The following is a 20,439-nucleotide window of genomic DNA, read 5'->3' as shown; positions in this document are numbered from 1 at the left end:
CCCGCCCATCACGCTCGGCGCTGCCCGGAGCCGCGGCGGGCGTAAGCTAATAAGGAAAAAGCTGGGCATTGAAAGAGCGATGCTGATTAGCGAATATGGAGTAGCTTAGATGAAAGCCTACTTGTGATTCGTCATAAGAAGATCAACGCTCCCGTGGGCTGAAACAGGCCGGCTTGAGAGGCGTGAGTAAGGGCCCGGGTAGAGGGGAAGCCAGATGAGGGGGCGCAGGTGAGGAAAGCGGGGACGTCGGGGACAGGGGAGAAGGCTCGGGGTGGGGAGGCCGGAAGGATGTGGTGCGGATGCCTGTGCACGGACTTCACAGGCCACCCTCCCTCCGATCTGGATCCAAGGCCCGGCGGCCAGTAAATCCCTAATTGGAGGTAGAGGAGGGAGGACTTACTATTTTTCATGCTCGTAAGAAAGTAGGTGGTCAGTGCCTGATTCAGATACCTTATGACAGAAACCTTAACCTCTGTCTAGCCGGGGTGAGCATTCTGAAGATGAGCCAGGGCGGAAATGCCTTCCTGGCGCCGGTCTGAGTTAGCATCAAGTTGGGGCGGGAGCCCCTGACCCAGGGACGCCGAGCCACGGCGGTACCTGCCTCCCCACCCCGCCCGGGAGAAGTGCGAGGACGTGTTGTGAATTCAGACCCAGCAGCCCCTCAGGGCCCACCCTCGTCCATCCAGGTGCCAAGCGATGATGCCACACCGGTGGTATTTAGGTAGCTTTGCAATGCGTCTTTCCCAGTTTTGCATTTTGCTTAATTACAAAATTACAAAGACAGTATCCTACCATTTTAAAGCTCAAACATTGCTGAAGTGTTGAACATAGAAAAAGGAATATGTGAAAGTCCTCCACCCCCCACTTACTTTTAAAGGTTTGCAACAGCTGTCAAAGTAAGTGAAAAGAAATCCCTCAGAAGGGCAATTCACTCCTGTAGCCCACTGAATTCTGTTGTTCTCAAGGGCTTGAGTCATTTGCAGCCTTAGGTTACCTGTTACTCTCGGAATCTGCTTTGCCGGAGCGGTCAAGTCATTTGATCATGGTCATTAGTGGTCTCTGTCATGATGGGTCAGTGTGGTGGTGAGCAGTGTATTTTTATTCCAGTAGTCTATGTGCAGAGGCCTGTCACATTCCTGCTTGCCTCTCCATCCATTTTCTCTGAGTTGGCTGAAGGGGTATGCAAATTCAACTGTGCAGAATGCACTATGTATACTTTTATGTGTATCGAAAAAGTTTTTGACAAACTGCATTTCCTCCAAAAGATCTCAGTATGACCACAGCAGGGGGAAAGTGACTCTTCAGTTAATCTTGTCAGCTACTAAACAAGGTGTTCAGCCGTGGATTATTTTATTCCCAGTCCAGTGTACCTGCTTTAAGTGCCACCAACGTTAAGTAAATGGATTTACTCTTGAAATCAGGTTGGCTAAACCATCAGTTCTTAAAGGAGGTGTGCAAAAGTCCCAGACATTAAAGCAAAACACTTTTTGTTTTTTTTATTAGACGTTATTCAGTAATAATCATTTAGCTATTTCAATATGGGAATTAATAAGACAAAATGACAAGCCCTTCATTCCTTCCCTCCATCAGCTCCCTGTACTGCACCCTAGACCTTCCTTTTCACATGTAGTAATAATATACATGGTTTGGTTATAAAGTGATGAAGCCCATTCTCATGAGAATTCAGGGATATTTAATCACGTTACTTTAAAGCCATACCATATGTGGAACCCAATGTCACATGAATTTTTAAGCTCCTGTGGTGGATAGAAGGGCAGTGTTTCCAATGGCACCTGCTTCAACTACCATTAGGTATTAGAGCTGGTCTGTCTTCCTGGTGATTTGTGTAATATCCAGAGCAGCAGCAATTAAACTTAAATGGTTGTCTTGTTACCATCAGCTCAGTGAACCAAGCTAGAAACCTGAGTCACCTCTGATGCCTTCTCCCTTGTTATCCCTTGTGGCAAATAGGGCACTAAATCCCACTGATTTTGCCTCTGTAACTGCTGGTCAAAGTCCGGATTCTTCCCCGTTTCCACTGCTAAGTTCAGACTCTTGCGATAGTCTCCTAATCAATCACGCATCTCTGATTCCAATTCCTATGTATCTTGCCACCAGTTACCTTGATAAACATTAAGAATTATTTTAAAAATAGAGACTATTACACAGGATCACAAAACAAACACCTGTGCCCTGCCAACTAAACTAATACATAATAACGTTTTGGCTCATATGTTTAAAAATAATTTTTTAAAGAAAAAAAAAAAATCAGTGAGTTAGCTCAGGTCCCTTTTGTTCTTCCCAGCTCCACTCCACTCCCTCCCTGGAGATAAACACTTGCCTGAAATTCTGCATCATTCATGCCCATATTTTTATACTTTTACTGTGTATGTTGCATCATAAGCAATATTTATTATTAATTAATGGGTTTTTTTATTTTAACAATACAAGCAGTAGCATATAGTAGGTTTCACTTTTTTCACTCAACATTGTTTTTAAGATATATTCATATCACTACATATAAATCAAGTTCATTCATTTTAAGGGCTCATTATGAGTATGTAACATTGTATCCATTCCCTTATTGGTGGCCATTTAGGCTTTTTCTAATACATTGCTACTATGAATAAAGCTTCAATGACCATCCATGTACATGTCTCTTTGTGCAAGAGTTTTTCTAGAACGTTGGTTCTCAAAGGGGCAGTGCTGTGCCATGGAGGGGGTGGCATTTTGGAATTTATGAGGGCATATTAATGTGATTGGGAGGCACTAACGGGGCTGACAGCAGGGCCTGGGGATGTCAGATGTTCTGCAGTGCATGGGACAGCCCTTCACGACTTCTGAATATCCTGTAGACTATTCATTCAGGTGAAAAAAACCTGTTTATAGTTACCTGAGCCCAGAACCTAACTTCAGTTTTCACATGCACATAATGTATTTTGGAGCACTGTTTAATATCGTAAAATTTCCAGGAATGCAACTTGAGTGTAAGTCAAGGGAAAATTGATCTTAGTTGTGGTTTGGAACTTTAATGTTAAAGCGTTGTTCACCACTCAGAAAATCACATAACCAAGGCAGTACAGCTCGTGGTATTTGAGTTGCCAGCACAACACACCCACATCAGTCTGCGTGGGTGATTCTAAGTTTAGGTGCAAGCATCTGACTACCGTACTTCATTATGTATTATGGAGTAGTCAACCTGAGCATTTGTATATTAAACATATGCTATTTTATTATAAATTATTTTCCATCCAAAATTGTCTTCTGGATAGGATATAACTAGAGATCTAGTTTTATTATTTTCCTATTGGATTACCACTTGTCCCAACACCATCTATGAATTCCTTTATCCACTGAATCATAAAGCCACTCTGTCGCTTACACCGTTATCATGCATGCACGGATCTGTTTCTGGGTTCTCTGTTCCACTCTGGTCTGTTTGTCTTCGCCCCCCTCTCACACTGTTTTAATTACCTTGGTTTTATGATGTAGCTTGGTAACAAGAAAGGCAAGTTTCCATTCCAGCTCTCAGAATTGCTTTGGCTATTCTTGGGCTTTACTCTTCTATATGAATTTAGGATCTGTTTTAAAGCTCCAGAAAAAATTATTTTGAGATTTTGGTTAGACTCTCATTGAATTTTATAGATTAATTTAAGGAAAATTGAGATCTTTCTGTTTGTTGCCATCCCATCCAGGAACATGGGTTATTTCTCTTTTTGGATCTTTTTTTATTTTTTTTACGACTCTGAATAAAGTTTTATCATTTTCTCTATAAAAATCGTATACATCTTTTGTTGTATTTATTCCTAGTTATACATATATACATACAAACATATCTTTTTATTATGGAAAGTTTCAGATATATTCAAAGTATAGAAAACAGCATGACAAATACCCATGTACCCTTCACCCTTCGGTGATTAACTCATGGCCAGTGTTGTTTCATGTTAGCCCCCTTCATTTCCTCTTCCCCAGATAACTGAAGTTGCTAGATACCATTTTCTTTTATCTATAAATGGCAGTATGTGTTATGTGTGAGTATGTATATATGTGTATAATAATCTTTAAAAAAAAAACACCAAAATATCATCCATTAAAAAATTGTTTTTTCACTAAAAAAACACACATAATAGTTTCCTAATATCATCAAATATCCAGATAGTGTTCTAATTTCCCCAGTAGTCTTATAAAAGGTTTTTATATTTGGTTGGTTTGAATTAGGACCCAAACAAGGTCTACATATTGCAATTGGTTGATATGTCTCTTAAGACACTTTAAAAAAAATGTAGTCTTAGTGAAGTATATAACATACAGGCAGAAAAGTGTACAAATCCATAAGTGTATAGCTAGGTACAGTTTAACAAAATGAACAAAACCATGTAACACCAAGAAACAGGATTTTCTCAGAATTCCAGAAACTCCCTTCATGCCCCCTCCTCCAGTCATTGCTTCCCACAAAGGTGACCAAATTCTGACTTCAAGCCCCAAAGTTTAATTGAGTAGATTTTCTCATATTTATTGGCCATTTGGATATCCTCTTTGTTGTGTATCTATTCTTATTTTTTATCTATCAGTTTTGAAAGAGTTGTATTAAAATCACCCACCAAATTTGTGGATTTGTTCATTTCTTGTAATGAGTCTGTCACTTGTGGCTTTATGTATTTTGAGGCTTTGTTGCTGGGTTTGTATTAGTTTCAAGTTCTATCTTTTTGAGAAATTATTACTTTGGGGAATGTTTATCCTTAGTAGTAATTTTCAAAGCTTTAAATTCTATTTTGCTTGATATTAATATTGCTTTACCAGTTTATGTTTTATTTTGTTTGACTCACTTTTTGTTTCATTAGTTTTTGCTTTGTATGTCTTTTTCAGTCTCTATTTTCAGCCTCTCTTAGTATGTGTTTGGTGTAGCTTTTGTAAAGAGCTGTTTTTTAAAAAAAATCCTATATGAGATAATGTGTTTGCATTTATGGTGATGACTGTTATGTTTTTTTAACTTTTATTGTAGTAACATATATAACATAAAATTTGCTATTTTAACCATTTTAAGTGTATAATTTGTTGGCATTAAATACATGCACTATGTCATGCAACCCTATTTGGGTTTATTTTTACAATCCTATTTTGTAATTTCCATTTTTCTTGCCTTTTTTATTTGTTTGTTTCCCCTCCTGCCTTCTGTTTTCCTCATTTTTTTTTCACTCTACTATATAGTGTGGAAGTTATTCACTCTCTCTCTTTTATTTGGTGTTTACCTACATGTTTTTTTAACATGCATATTTAGCTTCACAAAGCCTACAGGTTCTCATTAACTTTCACCTTCTCCAGAGCAAAGCACTAACCCTAGAATACTTTAACTCTGAACTGTCTTTTTCCATCTTCCATATAACTGTTGATTAATATTTTAGTTTTCCCTTGTTTTTAACCCCTCAAAAAAATTTGTCGCTATTATTGTTATACAATTTTTTATCATCAGCATTTCCTTGCAATTTTTACAGCATTCCTCCTTAAAGTTCCTGCCTTCTTTCTTGGTTCATTTCCCTTCTTGCTGAAGCATATCTCTGAGTAGCTCTTTCACCCAAGATCTATGACAGGCAAACTGGCAAACTCCATTTCAGTCTTTGTAGGTCTGAAAATATCTTTATTTTTACTCACTTTTGAATGATAGTTTCCTGGGTATAAAACTCTTGTTAGATGTTTATTTTTCTTTGCAGCTTGAAGATCTTCCATTGTATTTTGCCATTTTCTGTTAGCTTATAGGAAATCTATTATATCTAGTAGTTTTAAAGATATCTTCTTGTCTCTGCTGTTTATTGCTGTTCTCTATAAGAAGACTGAATTGAAATTTAACTTTATCTTAACTGGGGACTCAGTGTGCCCCTTCAGTCTGAAGATTCCTCTCCTTTTACAGTTTTGGAAAACTTCAGCCAGCATCGGTTCAAATACTGTCGCTTTTCCATTCTCCTGTTCTTCCTTTTGGAACTCCTATTTTATGTATATGGGAGCATCTCATTCAAATATCCATGTTTCTTAATAATTTCTTTGCTATATTCCATCTCACACTGTGTGCCTTATTTTAAGAAATTTTCTCAGATCTGTGGACTAATTCACTAATTCTCTCTTCAGCTGCTTAACTTAGCCATTGAAGTGTATTATTATTATTATTTCTTTGTTTCTAGAATTTTCTGTTTGCCCTATTCTTGTCTTATGACTTTGTTTTCTTTATCTCTTTGAACAGTTTGGACTTTTACAGTCTCTTTCAGATTGTTCTCTTAACCATAGTTATTGGCACATGTACTCTTTGCTACAGCTGTCGACTTGCTGGCAGTTGTTTCCTTGTGTGGTTTGGCATTTTCTCCTGTGCAGTCACCTTTAGTGGGAGTTGTTTTCCACAGGAGTCTTCCATGCCAACCTATGGTGACCTTCCTACGAGGGGTCTCGGTTTTGTCTCTGCTGGGATCCTGTGCATTTCCCGGGATCAGTCTAGTTTTTCTGTTAATTTTTCTGCTGGGGATTCCCATACCACGTAGGCAGTGTGACTTGCACCCCACACCTGCATGTGATGCAGATTTCACTTGCCTGATTCTTTTTCCACCCATTGCCTAAGGCATTTGGCCAGCTTTCTTCTGAGTCAGTGGAAATTTTTTAGTCCCCATAAATGACCAGTCACTTCAAAGACTGGTCAGCCCTTTGAGAGCCCGTTGTCCTCAGATACCAGCTCTCTGCATCGTGGGCCTGAGGCTGCATCTTCTTTCCAGGCCTGGATATAAAATCCCAGCCCGCAGCTCCTAAGGTCAATATCTGGTTTCAGTACCCGCAGAATCTGGGCTTCACCTGCTGCTCACCGCTCAGGCTTTGAGTCACATTTTTCTTTATAGCACTTAAGGATTTTCCTGTATTGCTGTTGAGCTCCACTCTGTATTAAATAGTTTTCTCTGGCATTTATACATACTTGCTTTTGTGGGAGGCACTCCCCACGTTGGCACTGTCCAGTGCATTGACCAGAAGTTGCAGTTATCTTTCTAAACTAGCTATGTTCCTGTCACTCCCTCACTTGACTTTCTTGGACTTTTTAGCACTGCTTCATTTATTCATCTAACAAATGTCTGTTGACCACCATCTGTGTATAACAACTGGGGTGCCATGGTGAGCAAGATATAAAGTCTCTGCCCTTATGGAGTTTACTGTTCTAGTTAGAAAGACAAAAATACAGTTAATTTTATTAATTATAGTCTGTAAAAAGTGCTCTGCAGGAATTAGGCATGGAGGGGTGATGGAGAGCAATTGTCAAGGGGCAATCAGGGAAGACCTCCCTGAAGAGGTGACATTTAAGCTGAGATTAGAAGGACAATGGGAAGCCAGCCATGAACATAGCACAGGGCCAGTTTGGGCAGGGGAGTTAATTCCAGGCAGTGGAAACAGCAAGAACAAAGACCCAGCGAGGGGGAAACCCTTTCTGAGATGACGCATATCGGGGGAGAATGCGGCACAGTAGCTCGGAGAAGCTGGGGGACCCGGGCCCTGTCTCCTTTCCCTTCTGTCTCTGCCCAACCCTTCCCTTTCATCTGTCATCTTGCCACCCTCACTCTTTCCCAACCTGCCCATCCTCCTTTGTAAAGACCTGCTCACCAGCTCCTCTCTGTTCCCATGGCATTTTACTTTTTTTTCTTCACCCACTTAGAGTATAATAGAGATAGTTGTTTCCATGACAGTTTCCCCCAGTAGACCCTAAGCTCCTATCAGAAGAGAGGTCATATTTATCTTTGTGAGCCTCAGCTTGGTAGCACAGTGCTTTACAGTAAATGTTGATTGAATAAATGTATTTTTTGTTTAGTAGTTCATGGATGGGAACTCCTTTCAAATATCTTTATACCGAACTTTTCATAGACAATTTTTGTGGAATTTAAACCATTGGGGTAAAGAAAGCCAGCAACCTAAGGAGGCCTTTGTTTGCTTGTGTCCTGTCTCAGAGACTGAAATGGAAAATCTGGGGAGGTGCTGTCAGACAGTCTTACCCCTTCTTGGGTATACCTCACTCACCTCTTCAGTCAAGTGGGCCTGATTATCCTTTTCTCGGAAGGTCACTGCCATGAGCAAATGAGATAGGTTCATAAAGTATATATAGCACATAGTAGATGTTCAAAAATGGCGACGGCTGTTAACTACTATTCTTTTTCAGGGACCCTGGAGTCTTCTTCCATTTGCAAATAAAAACTCGACAGTACAGTAGGAATTTCTCTCTCGTGACTTGTGTCTTGCCTGGTGAGTCAAAACCCAGTCCATGATTTTACCCAGGAGCTTCAGTTTCACCCGAGAGCTTCATTTTCTATATTGGTACTAGAATGCCAGGTCCCAGTGCCCTCTAGCAAGGAGGGCCAGCCTTCTCCTGTAGGTTGAGGCAAGAAGTCAAACCAGAACTCAGATCCTGAGTGAGCAGAAAGCCACTGTGTCCTGCCAGCCCCAGAGAAAGGCTCCCCCTTCCCAAGAAGGGAGTCTGAACTGATATCATCCTCCTAACACCAGTCATCAAAAAGTCCCCCATAGGGGGTTTGGGTTTTTGGTATTTGGGGGATGCCTTCCTGAAACCCAGGAGCTGCACATGGAAGACAGTCCCTGGAACCCGGAAGAGCCTGACGCTGCGGGAGCGCGGGGCAGCGGGGCTGATGCTTCCTTTCCCCCACAGGATGGCGGGCACGGTGCTGGGAGTGGGTGCCGGCGTCTTCCTCCTGGCCCTGCTCTGGGTGTCGGTGCTGCTGCTGTGTGTGCTGCTGGCCAGAGCCCCCGGGGTGGCGAGGTGAGCCGTTCTTTCCAGCCGGGAGTCCCAGGTAAAGGCAATTAGACGCGAAATTGCTGACACTCATTAAACATTTAGAATTCCAAGGATCATTTGTGTAATTACTGGCAGTTTGAATGAGTTGCATTTTAACCTCTTATCATGGGCACCAACTGTGTTATTTATGCTCTGAAGCAGAGGTAGGAGGGGAAGGAAAGTGGTATTTTTCACTTCTCGCTGTGGAGGAGATGGCAGGGACAGAAGAGAGGACAAGACAGAGGCTGCTTTTGCTGCCTATTGAATTTCTCGGGGTTGTATGTGTGTTTCTTAATTGTTCAGAGTCAGAGCAGATGCTTGGTCCAATCTCTAAGGCCCTAGACCTGGCCCAGGGAAACGAAAGAAGTTTCTGGTGACTTGGGCTGGCCCTGTCTGTGAGGCATTGACTTCTGAGCAGAGTTACGCCATAAACAGGCTTTAAAAAGACTAGGTGAACTATCTGGCCAGATAGTGTCAATATGTTGCAGGGAGTTACATAATTTACCAAAGTATTCTGGTCCAAAAAACCAAACTAGAAGTGGAGTTGGGAGAGGAGTCCCTTTGGTTTTTTATATCCATGACTTTGTGCAGAGGCAAAAATAAAAACTTCAAATTCCCTTTCCTAGAAATTTGAAATTTCCCTGTTAAACAGGAATTCATGTGGCTGGTACCTGTTCAGGAAGAAGGGCTTTGGGGATGAAGGGAAGGCATTTCCCAGGTCACTGGGCAGTGGGGACAGCAGAGCTCCAGGCAGTGTTAAAGGACTGAAACACAGAATATTGGCCCCAGGGAGGAGCCCTCCAGGCCCAACCGATTGAGAGGAAACTGGAAACACTGCGATTAATCCTTCCGTCTTTTTTGTCCCAGGTTCTCGGTCATTTTTGTATTCCTTGGTGCTCTGATCATCACATCAGTTTTGTTGCTTTTCCCCCGGGCTAGTGAATCCCCAACCCCAGAGGTCGAATTTAAGGTAAAACTCTTGCTTTTGATTTGCCTTCTGAGTTACAGCTCTTGTTTCTCCTGGTCTAGCTGTCTGTCCTGTCCTGCAGTGTTCCCTGATGTCAGGGTGGCTGAAATGCGTTAGAAGAATTGTAAAGTTAAAACAGTGATGATGGAGAAAGCTCAGGGGAGATTTTAAATTCCTCTTCCCATTCGTCTTGGAAAAGAATCTTACTCTGAGTCTCCCTTGCAAAAACATCAAATTATTCACCGGAACTGATCTCATCTCCAACTTGCATTACGTTGAAGGAGCATCTCGCCCTCCTGGGGACAGAGAGGGAAAGCGAGTCAGGAACAGAGTAGCCCTGGCCTGTGGGATGGAGACACCTGTTCCTGGTGGCCCCAGCTCACAGACACAGATCCTGGGCTGAAACCGATGTGGGACCCTCCGTGTGCTGAGCGACATGTTTTTCCATCTCCTTGGGTTTGAATTTTCCCACTCCCGATGTGGAGAGAATAATTTCCAAAGAGAAGAGCAGTGAGGCAAGAAGAGCATTCTTGCGGAAAGCAGTTGTCGATACAGATGGATTCATTACTAACAGCCATTGGGGGCTCCTCTGGGCCCATTCCTGGGACCACATCTGCCCCACTTCTTTAAATGGATTTTTATCATCACTCTCAGAGACCTCCCAGGTCATTCCTGATTTGAGGCTCTGGCCTTACCATGCTCTGCTCATCTCACATCCCCAGGGGCCTGATAAATGCTGTTAACTTCATGTGTCCTGTTATTCCTTCATGCAGCTTCTTTCCTTCAACTTCCATTTTAATTGTTTAAATAGTTACGATGATGATAACTAACATTTTTCAAGGGATAATCATGTGCCATGTCCTGTGCTGTGCATGTTGTTTGTATTAACTCATTTAAACCTCAGGGCAATCTTAATTGTACTCAGTAAGTAAAATTATTATCCCCATTTTTTATAGGCGAGGAAACTGAGGCTTTAGAGGTAAAGGTGACTTGCCCTAGATCATACATAAATAGGTAGAGGCAGAGCAAGGATTCAAACCCAGTCTGTCCTCAAAACCTGAATTTTTAACAATTTCTGTATACTTCTTAAAAAAGCAATGTCCTTTTTCCCATAAACACCTCAACCTGCCATTTGACCCCTCTTCTGGTCTCCTTTCCTTGCAAAATGGCATTTTTCACCTTGGTCTTCTTTCTCTTGGACCAAGGAGATGTCAGTACTTGGGTCCTTTCTCTTTGGAGGCAGAAACTCCTACTAAGCTATGATTTTTCCCTCATTGTTGGGGACCCAATAGAATATCGGGGGCCTGTAAGAGCTCATGGGTTGCCATTTCAACACTAGAGAACAGTATGCAAATTTGTATGCTTTCTAATTAAAAATGACACACACCGCTCTCTAGAACTGGCAACAGGAAGGAAGTTGGTTCTGCAAACTCCGAGGGAAATGATACACAGATTTAAGGATTTATGTTCATACATGCCAGGTCTTTTGTCAGCTATTACTCTGATGGTGTAAGTACCATCTGTGTGTGTGTGTGTGGGGGGGGACTTTACACCTCAGTTTCCCTGTCTTTTAAATGCGGAGAGTGATGTAGGCTGTCCCATTTCTGCATTGCTGCTGGCGTGAATACCGGAAGGAGGGCACAGAGCAAACTATTTTGAAATCAATCCCTCTCTCCTCTGTCATATGAGTTTCAGACCCAGCAGAGAAGAATGGAGTTTCAGCAGAATATGTTTGTCAGCATGGCCAGCAGAATTGGAGTTCTCATTTTCAGATTTTGAGAACTGGGCCCTGCAGCAGCCAGGCTGAACAGTACATCAATAATACATGACCTGGACCTTCTGCACCCGAGGCCTGCTAATTGGCTAATTAAAAAGTGAAACGTGTCCAACGAGCAAACAGGCAGCCCACAGGAGACTTGTCCAGTACTAGAGCCAAGGTTAAATTTATGTAAAAGCTGTTTTATCAAACTGACCTATGTTGTAAATTGAGTGTTGGGGTAATCCGCGGAGCAGCTGGGGCATCTGCAGCCCTTTTCTTCTTGGTGTCTTTGGATCTCAGTGATCATAAAAGGGCTTGGATTTGACAGGTACTGTATGTTTTCATCTCCTGTTGCTGCTTTTACAAATTCTACTTACATAGTGCCTTAAAGCAACACAAAGTTATTATCTTACAGTTCTGGAGATTAGAAGTGCAAAAGCAGTTTCACTAGGTTAAAATCAAAGGATTGGCAGGGTTGGCAGGGCTGTATTCCTTTCTGGAGGCTCTAAAAAGAGAATCCATTTCCTTGCCCTTTCCAGCTTCTAGAGGCCACCCACATTCCTTGGCTTGTGGCCTCCTTCCTCTGTCTCCAACGCCAGCAACGTAGCATAACTCTGACTTGGCTTCCTTTGTTGCATCCTTCTCTGACCCTCTCTTCTGTCTCCCTCTTTTACTTTTAAGGACCCTTGTGGTAACATTAGGCCCACCCATATAATCCAGGAAAATCTCACGATTTTAAGGTCTGCCAAGTAGCAGGTTTAAGTCCATCTGCAACCTCAATTCCTCTTTTCCATGTGATCTCACCTAGTCACAGGTTCCAGGCACTGGGACATGGTCCTCTTTTTTTGGAGGGGAGGGCATTATTTTGTTTACCACAGACACCTTGCAGGTGTTTTGGATTCACTTAGAAGTATGAGGTTTTCAAAGCTTCTGGAAGCTCTAAAGTCACCCAGTCACTTGCTTTGGGTTGCTGCTCCATTAGGTCTGAAGATTAAATTGCTTTTTCCTGCCCAAATTTAAGCTCCACCTTTTGGATCTGGTCAGAGTGTAGCTCTGGCACTATACAGTAGAGAAGTAGGTAGAACCAACACCAGTGACAGGTTTTTTTTTTTTTTTTTTTTTTTTTTTAATCATTTTATTGAGATATATTCACATACCACGCAGTCATACAAAACAAATTGTACTTTCGATTGTTTACAGTACCATTACATAGTTGTACATTCATCACCTAAATCAATCCCTGACACCTTCATTAGCACACACACAAAAATAACAAGAATAATAATTAGAGTGAAAAAGAGCAATTGAAGTAAAAAAGAACACTGGGTACCTTTGTCTGTTTGTTTCCTTCCCCTACTTTTCTACACATCCATCCATAAACTAGACAAAGTGGTGTTTGGTCCTTATGGCTTTCCCAATCCCATTGTCATCCCTCATAAGCTACATTTTTATACAACTGTCTTCGAGATTCATGGGTTCTGGGTTGTAGTTTGATAGTTTCAGGTATCCACCACCAGCTACCCCAATTCTTTAGAACCTAAAAAGGGTTGTCTAAAGTGTGCATAAGAGTGCCCACCAGAGTGACCTCTCGGCTCCTTTTGGAATCTCTCTGCCACTGAAGCTTATTTCATTTCCTTTCACATCCCCCTTTTGGTCAAGAAGATGTTCTCCGTCCCACGGTGCCAGGTCTACATTCCTCCCTGGGAGCAGTGACAGGTTTTTTGTCAACAAAGACCAAGGGCATCAGGGCCCCGAGTCTGGTTGCCAGGGAGCCAACAGTGTGATCTGGGGCCAGTGACGCAGCTTCTCTTAGTGTTTTAGTATCTCAGGTAAATGACCATTTCCGTATGCCTTGGAATGCTGGGTAATGACTGTTGGGGTTCAGAGCTCTTCTGAGGAACGCTTCAAAGAGCCACCTTTTCATTTTGAAAATGAACTCTCCCGAATTAGCAATGGGTTGATGATTGTTGGGGCTTGGTTTTGGATAGTGAGGAGTTAATTATATTACTGTATTTTTATATATGTTTAAGATTTTCCATAATAAAAAGTTAACAACAACAACAAAAATGGGCCTTTCTAGGACCAAGAAAGCGTCTCATGAACTCTTTCAGATAGCTGATTTCACAACATAAAAGAACTCATCTGGGGACTTCAAAGTGTTTATGAACTTCCTAAATTGAGCCGTTTGTTCCATGCACCTCATTACTCCTTCCTTTACCTTGTACCTCCTGCTCAGAGAGTTGAGAAAAAGATTCTTTCTAATCCATTTACAGAAGATGCCCCAGGCAGGATGTTACTGGAAGTTACAAACATGAACAAACTTGACCCCTTCATCACAGATTTCAGATTAACACAGGCAGGGTGCCGAAGTGAAAGTAATTTTGTTTTTGATATTTTCTTTCTCCAGATTGTGGATGCCTTTTTCATTGGCCGCTATGTCCTACTGACTTTCCTCAGTGTTGTCTTTCTTGGAAGCCTCTTCTTGGTTCTGATTCATCATATCCTGGAGCCAATCTATGCCAAACCACTGCGGTCGTACTGATCCTTTTGGGGAAACCAAGACCCTGTCCTCCCCTCCTTCATTTTGATGTCATTGATGAGCAGAATAGGGCACTATTCAGAGCTTTATTTTGACAGCTTCTCCATGCCTTACAATCTGAGGAATATCCATCCATCATTAAGACAAGTCCCTTGAGTCCTGAGTTCCAAAACAGGGTTGCAAAATTGTCCCCATGGGGATAGATTCTCACCAGCTTAAGAGGGATGTTGCTGTCTTCTTAGCTCCTGCACCTTGGGTTTCCCATCTGTTTTGAACGGTATCAGTGACCTGCTTACAGTAGATTTTCAATCAGGATGTTACCAGGGGATTTGGGGGAAAGTTGCACTTTGGCTTCTGCTGTCCAATAGGCAGAAGAATCTGATGCTTTTTGATACTATGTAAAATTCCTAGTTACAAGGTTGGGGATCATTTGGAAAGGAAAGGCACTCAAAGTTCAAAAAGTTATTTTAATGGAATGATTTGGAAGGTTTATTCAGATCTTGGTTATTGATAGCTCCATACATGTTATTCCACAGAACTCTATAAAGGCAATGGGTCTCCCATCCCTCTACTCTAACAAAGCAATCCAAAAGAAGACAGAGACAGAAGCAACAAAGGGCCAACTTTCACTTCAAACTCTTGGCCACAGCTTTCTGAATCCAGTATTACTATATCTTAAGTTTGCTTGGGGATTAGAGGAAGGGTATGGAAATGCTGGTTGTTTGTCTTACAACTATGTAGTCTTTGGGTTCTTTTTCTTCTGGGGTTCTGTAGCCTCTGTGTGCCTTATTCTATAACTGTAACAGCCTATTTGGGGTTATTGTAATCTCTTTGCATCTTCATAGCCCTTTCTCCAAAGCTGATGAGGAAGGTATATTGTCAGGATTAGATATAACTTTATACCTGTCTGAGATCCCAGACCAGTGAGCTTCATCATTAAATGAAGGGGCTCTGGGCTGGTTCCACTTTGGAAGGCTTATCCTGACTCCCTAGAGCTATTTGAAGAAGAATCTCCTGGCTTAAAATTCAGAACCAGAAAACAAGTTGGAAAGAGAACATCAACTGAGTACACACAATATGCAAGTAGCACACTAGGTGCTTTGAAGTTTAATTTATTTAATTTTTCCCACAATCTATTTATCATCATCCTCATTTTAAGGTAGAAAGAAATTGAGGCTTAAAGAGAATAACTAACTGCCCACATTCCACATAATAGACGGAGTGCCAGCCCAGGCTTGGCAAACTCCAAAGCCCATCCAGGGCTGGGAAGACAGAAGAAGCATGTTGGAACTTTGACCTTGGGAAAGGTTAGGGCTACTTCTCTTTAACTTCCTCCATGGCTCCTGCTGTCAGTGTAGAGAAGGTCACCCAGCCTCTACCCCAGAGCAGAGAACTGGAGACTTTTGAACTGTAGGCTAGCTGGTGAGGGCAAGTCCAGTTATCCCTACTCTTGAACTATATCTGACTCAGTTTGGAAAAATTTTGCAGATAAAGCTTTAGCATTGAAAGCTTCAAAGGAAACAGCTTCTTAATCTGGCCCAGGACCCACAGGGAAGAAAAGACAGAAACAGCCTTCCAGACAGATTGGAGGAAAGAGAGAACACTGAAACGCTGAGGGAAGTGGGGCAAACTGGGGGGCTGCGTGATACCGTGCTGCTCTCTGGCCTCTTGCACTGAGGCTTCTCAGGCACCATGAATCTCCATGCCAAGATGCTGAGCCAGCCCCTGTGGGACACTGAGGCCCTGTAAGCACAGGCTGCCATTTTTCACCTTCTCCAGGGCAACTTCTGGCTGATAAAGCAAATCTGAGAAAAGTCTTGTAGGCTGTGCTGATCACGAATCCATCTTTTTTATTCTCCCCCCAAAAGAGGTGTCCAGCTGTTAGACTGATGGATAATAGGCATGAGGTTTTGGTTGAATACATGGAGAAAAGTATATTAAACTTGGGAACTTTAAATTCATCCCCAAATACCACTGCTAGCTAATGTTTTTTTACACAGATGTAAAGGACAGGCTTGTGTATTAGAAGCTGAGCTTTAGACAAAAAAAAAAAAAAAAAAAAAGAAAAGAAAAATCTACTTTGTACCGAGTATATTTCAGCTTGGCCTGACACCTATATCCTGAGTTTTTAATTGCCAGCTGTGGGGAAATAAATAAATGATAAATTACTTTCTACCTGCCTACTCAAAGGAGTCATATCCAACCCTGGGAAAAAGCATGGGGTTGAGCCAAGAAGTGGAATTCCAGGAGGGCACAAATTGAACTTCACTGAGAGTTCTGCACGGGGCATCCCTGTGACCAAGGTGTGATATGACCCCATCTCTGGGACCCACTAACCAGTCTTCGATCGGGAGCCTTAGAGCAGGTGATGGTGCACTGTTCCCTGCCCAGAGCAGACCGCTTGGCAAAGGAGACTGTGGTGGTCTCCGTGGCTTAGAAGGTGGAGAGGGAGAGGGAGTCTGGGCTTCTCTATAAGAAACCAGATTATATCAGAACCTTTTAAAATCAAATCCTGATGAAAGCCAATTTAGCAGGACACCACTCTACCCCTGCAACACAGAGATCTGTTGGATCGACACTGAGGGTTATGTTCTAGAAGTTTCTCAAGCCTGCCAAACACAGCCTGTTGATCTGCCCCTGCCCCACACTGGGAGATTTTTGAGAAATTTAGTAAGTTTCTCATTTATAAAAATGGAAGTAAAACTAACATTCTTAATTGATTCCTGGTATCATATATTTAGTCGCTAAATGCATCAGAATTATTGTACCACATTTTGGACCAGGGAGGGTGTAGCCATCCCTTCGTGCATGCAACACGTATCGCCATTCCGTCATCCATTTACTGCACGCTTGCTGGGTTTAAAGCACTGTTCCTGGTGGTGTAAACCAATCTGCAAACTAAGCTCTGAGATGTCCACACTGTTTTCATAACTCCATCCCAAATTATTTTTAGATGTTTTTATCTTAACAAAATAGTCCATTTCTTGTTCTGTTCTTTAAGATGTAAACTTTTCTATCAACTCTTAATTCATTGCTGTTGCAGTTGAAGCATTTTTTGTTGTATTTTCTCTTGTTCAATGTGTGAAGAAACTTGCTGCAATTATTTTATGGATGAGAAAGTGAGCATAGAGAGGTGAAGAGGTTTAAAAAGTTTCACACTAGTTAGTAGTAGGGCTGAAACATGACATCAGGATTCCTGACAGCTCATTTCTCAGATAGTTTAAAAATCATTTTGGCTTTCAAACAACTCCTTATATTTACATTGTTTAATGCTGTCTCTTAGCTATTTCTATTGCCATTTCCCTAACCCACTTCCAAAAATGGTAAAAGTTTCATTAAAGAATTCTCATTAACATTTATGGTACAAATAACAAATATTTTATCATAACTTCTCAGCTTAAACTTCTAAGTATTTGACTGTTGCTACTTAGGAGCAGATTTCCAGATTGGGAATAGGAGTAAATCTGGAAAAGTTTTCATTTTCCTCATAGGAGCATAAAAAACTCAGGGTTGGAAGGGTTCTTAGAGTTCAAAAGTTTGATCTTTAATCTCTAGTTCCATCCCAGAACTTGAAAATATATTCTTCACATGCTAAAATCACAATTTTTATTATATTTAGCAAATATGTATAATCCACATACCAACCCTATAAAGAAATACTATTAGGATCCTCATTTCCAGATGGGGAACAAGCAGAGGCTGGTGTGGTTACTTGCTTGAGGTCACTCAGCTAAGATCTGGAGCAGTCAGGATTTGAAGTCAAACAGTTTGGCTCCAGAATCTAAGCTCTTTATATTATACTATGTTGTACCATAAGATGAAAACAAAGGAAAAGGAGGGAATAAGGTCATGCAATGCAAATCCACTTGGTAGAAATACCAGGAGAAGCAGCTGAGTCTAGTGGAAAACCCAGAATCTTTGGGGTTGGACAAGAGTCTGGGGCAAACCAGTTAAAAAGACATGCGGGCCCTCAGAGATGATTTCATTGATCAGCCCTGGGTCTTAGGCAAGTCTCTCGCTTGATAGGTTTTGGCTTGCTCCCCCCTTGCTTTAGAGACACTAAACAATTGAGCAGCTAGATGATGTTTCTAAGGAAGACGAACACAGCACCTGGGATGTTTGATACCTGGGTTGGTTTTCATGGGTGGCAATAGAAGAATCAAAGCCACAAGCAAAGAATGTTTCTTTTTCCTTGCTTCCTGTCTTTACAGATCATTGGAATTAAGAGTAGGATGCTGTTTACTCAAGGAAAAAACTATTTCCATGTCACCTCCACCCCAACACACATCCTCCTGTCTCAGTTTCCTGGGATGTCAGGAACGACAGCAGAGATCTAAATCAGGGCCCAACACCACAGAATGAGAAAGTTCCTTTTCTTTGGTTTTCGTCACATCCTGTTGGATATTGTAAAGGATGTGCATTTAGCCCAGGCCCTGCTCTCAGAGAATTCACTGTGGTGTTTACACAGGCAGCAGTCATGCTATACCTAAATATGATGAGGCCATCCCCTTCACTTTTTTAATCTTTGGGGGTTGCGGTGAATTGAATCATGTACCCCAATTTAGACATGTTCTTGGTCTGCACAAGAGACCAATGGTCTGAACCCATTGGAAATAGTATCTCTTGAAGATGTTATTTTTAATTAAGGTGTGGCCCAACTGATTGAGGGTGGGTCTTAATCATGGGGAGGAGCTGGAAGCCAGAAGTGAAGGAACCCAGAAGAGAAGAGGACGTCGCCATGTGACGTGAGATAGGGATTCAAGCAAGTGACCCTCAAGGATTGCATCATGCCGGCCTTGGAAGGCTGCCAACCCTGGGAGGAGCAAGTCTTCTACCCTCAAAACTGTAAGCCAGTAAATTCCTGTTTAAGCCACTCAACGTGCAGTGTTTGTCATAGCAGCTGGGAAACTCAGACAGAGGTGTCTTCTGTTTTCTGGAATTATTTTCCTGTCTTCAAATTGACCATGCCCCACTTTCACAATGGGAATACATACGTTTCCTTCTGCTGCTATAACAAATTACCCCACATTTAGTGGCTTAGAACACAAATTTATTATATTACAGTTCTGGAGTTCAGAAATCTGAAATAGGTTTCACAGGGCTAGAATTCAGGTTTTGGAGGCTCTAGGGGAGAATCCATTTCTTTGCCTTTTCCAGTTTCTACAGGCTGCCCACATTCCTTGGCTCATAGAATCTTCAAAGCCAGCAGCAGAGCATCGTCAATTCTCTCTCTGACACTTCTCCTCTATAAGGAGTTTGTAATGACATTGGGCCCACCCTGATAATGCAGGATAATTTCTCCATTTCCATATTCTTAATTTAATCACATCTGCAGGGTCCCTTTTGCCGAGGAAGCTAACATATTCCCAGGTCCTGGGAATTAAGGACGGGAACATCTTTGGGCAGTTACTATTCTGTCTACCACAGAATATATGGCCCCATTCGTCCATCTCTAAGGATGGCCGCCTTCCACCCCCCATCTTCCATCCTCTCCCTACCCCCACTCCTCTGTGTACAAGGTCAGCCCTTCATCGCCAGTACCACTCTCCGATTCTCAGGGCTCCCAGCAGCAACTCCTTCCATCCTCACCTCAACACCCAAGATACGTTAAGACTTTCCTTCTCCCCACCTCGGTCTCTGGGGTAGACTCGTAGTGCTGAGATCTAGCAACAGCTTCTTTCCCTTTCTTCTCATTGCTTCTTTCCTCCCCCCACACTAGCCCAGCCTCCCAGTGGGTCTCTAAAGGGGAAATGCAAAGAGTTATTGCTTTTTAATTAAAAGTGCTATTGTTGCATCTATAAGGAGCAACACTTTAGGCTTAATTGAGACCAAATGTGAAGTTAAATTAAATGAATAACTAATTAATGTAATGTTCCTGCATTAGCCCCACGTGAGTGCTGAGGCCCAGAGAGAAGGCAGGTGCCAGATCCCCCGTGAGCAGCCAGTGCCCAGGGCTGAGGTGGGGCAGAGAACCTAGGACCTGGGAGACAAGTACAAAAGGTTGGCTTTCAGGCCTGGGGTTCCCCAAGCTTTGGTATCTCCCAAACTCCCACTGACAGCCCAAGTCCTCATTTCTAGGGTCAGGCTCGGATCCCATAGTGCCCTCTGCCTATCTGAGGCTGCACTTTGCTGATAGGAGCTAAGGTGTTGTGTTCACTTTCTAGAACCTAATGCCTGACATCAGTTGTTCATTTTAACCTCCCTCTTCCCCTTCCCTCACTGCTTTATCAAACTGAGCACCCGAGTCCTACTCATTCTCCCTCCTTGAGCCTTTCCCCTTATTCCTCCCTTTGTCACCTGGACTGACCGCTGCAGCCCCTATCCCTCCATGACTGGGCTAATGAATGGTGGAGCCTCTCAACTGGTGT

The 20,439-nt window shown here is 42.3% G+C and overlaps 1 protein-coding gene across 3 annotated transcripts; it reads left to right on the top strand.

Annotated features, from left to right (window-relative positions):
- The first annotated feature begins 77 nt into the window (after positions 1–77).
- TMEM218 (transmembrane protein 218) lies at positions 78–17,424 on the top strand. Of its 3 annotated transcripts, none has more exons than XM_037841877.1 (5): positions 78–182; positions 8,177–8,259; positions 8,681–8,791; positions 9,674–9,776; positions 13,940–17,424. In XM_037841877.1, exons 3-5 carry the CDS (start codon positions 8,682–8,684, stop codon positions 14,072–14,074), a joined length of 348 nt encoding a protein of 115 aa, XP_037697805.1. In that variant the 5' UTR covers positions 78–182; positions 8,177–8,259; position 8,681; the 3' UTR covers positions 14,075–17,424. The 3 variants fall into 3 exon arrangements, with proteins under 3 accessions (XP_037697805.1, XP_037697804.1, XP_037697806.1); XM_037841876.1 differs by having other exon boundaries at positions 157–228; positions 8,681–8,822; XM_037841878.1 differs by having other exon boundaries at positions 172–228.
- The last annotated feature ends 3,015 nt before the right edge of the window (positions 17,425–20,439 follow it).

This window comes from Choloepus didactylus, chromosome 6, assembly GCF_015220235.1.
Source record: "Choloepus didactylus isolate mChoDid1 chromosome 6, mChoDid1.pri, whole genome shotgun sequence".
In the NCBI taxonomy this organism is placed as follows: Eukaryota; Metazoa; Chordata; class Mammalia; order Pilosa; family Megalonychidae; genus Choloepus; species Choloepus didactylus.
This window is presented reverse-complemented; position numbering and strand designations above follow the sequence as displayed.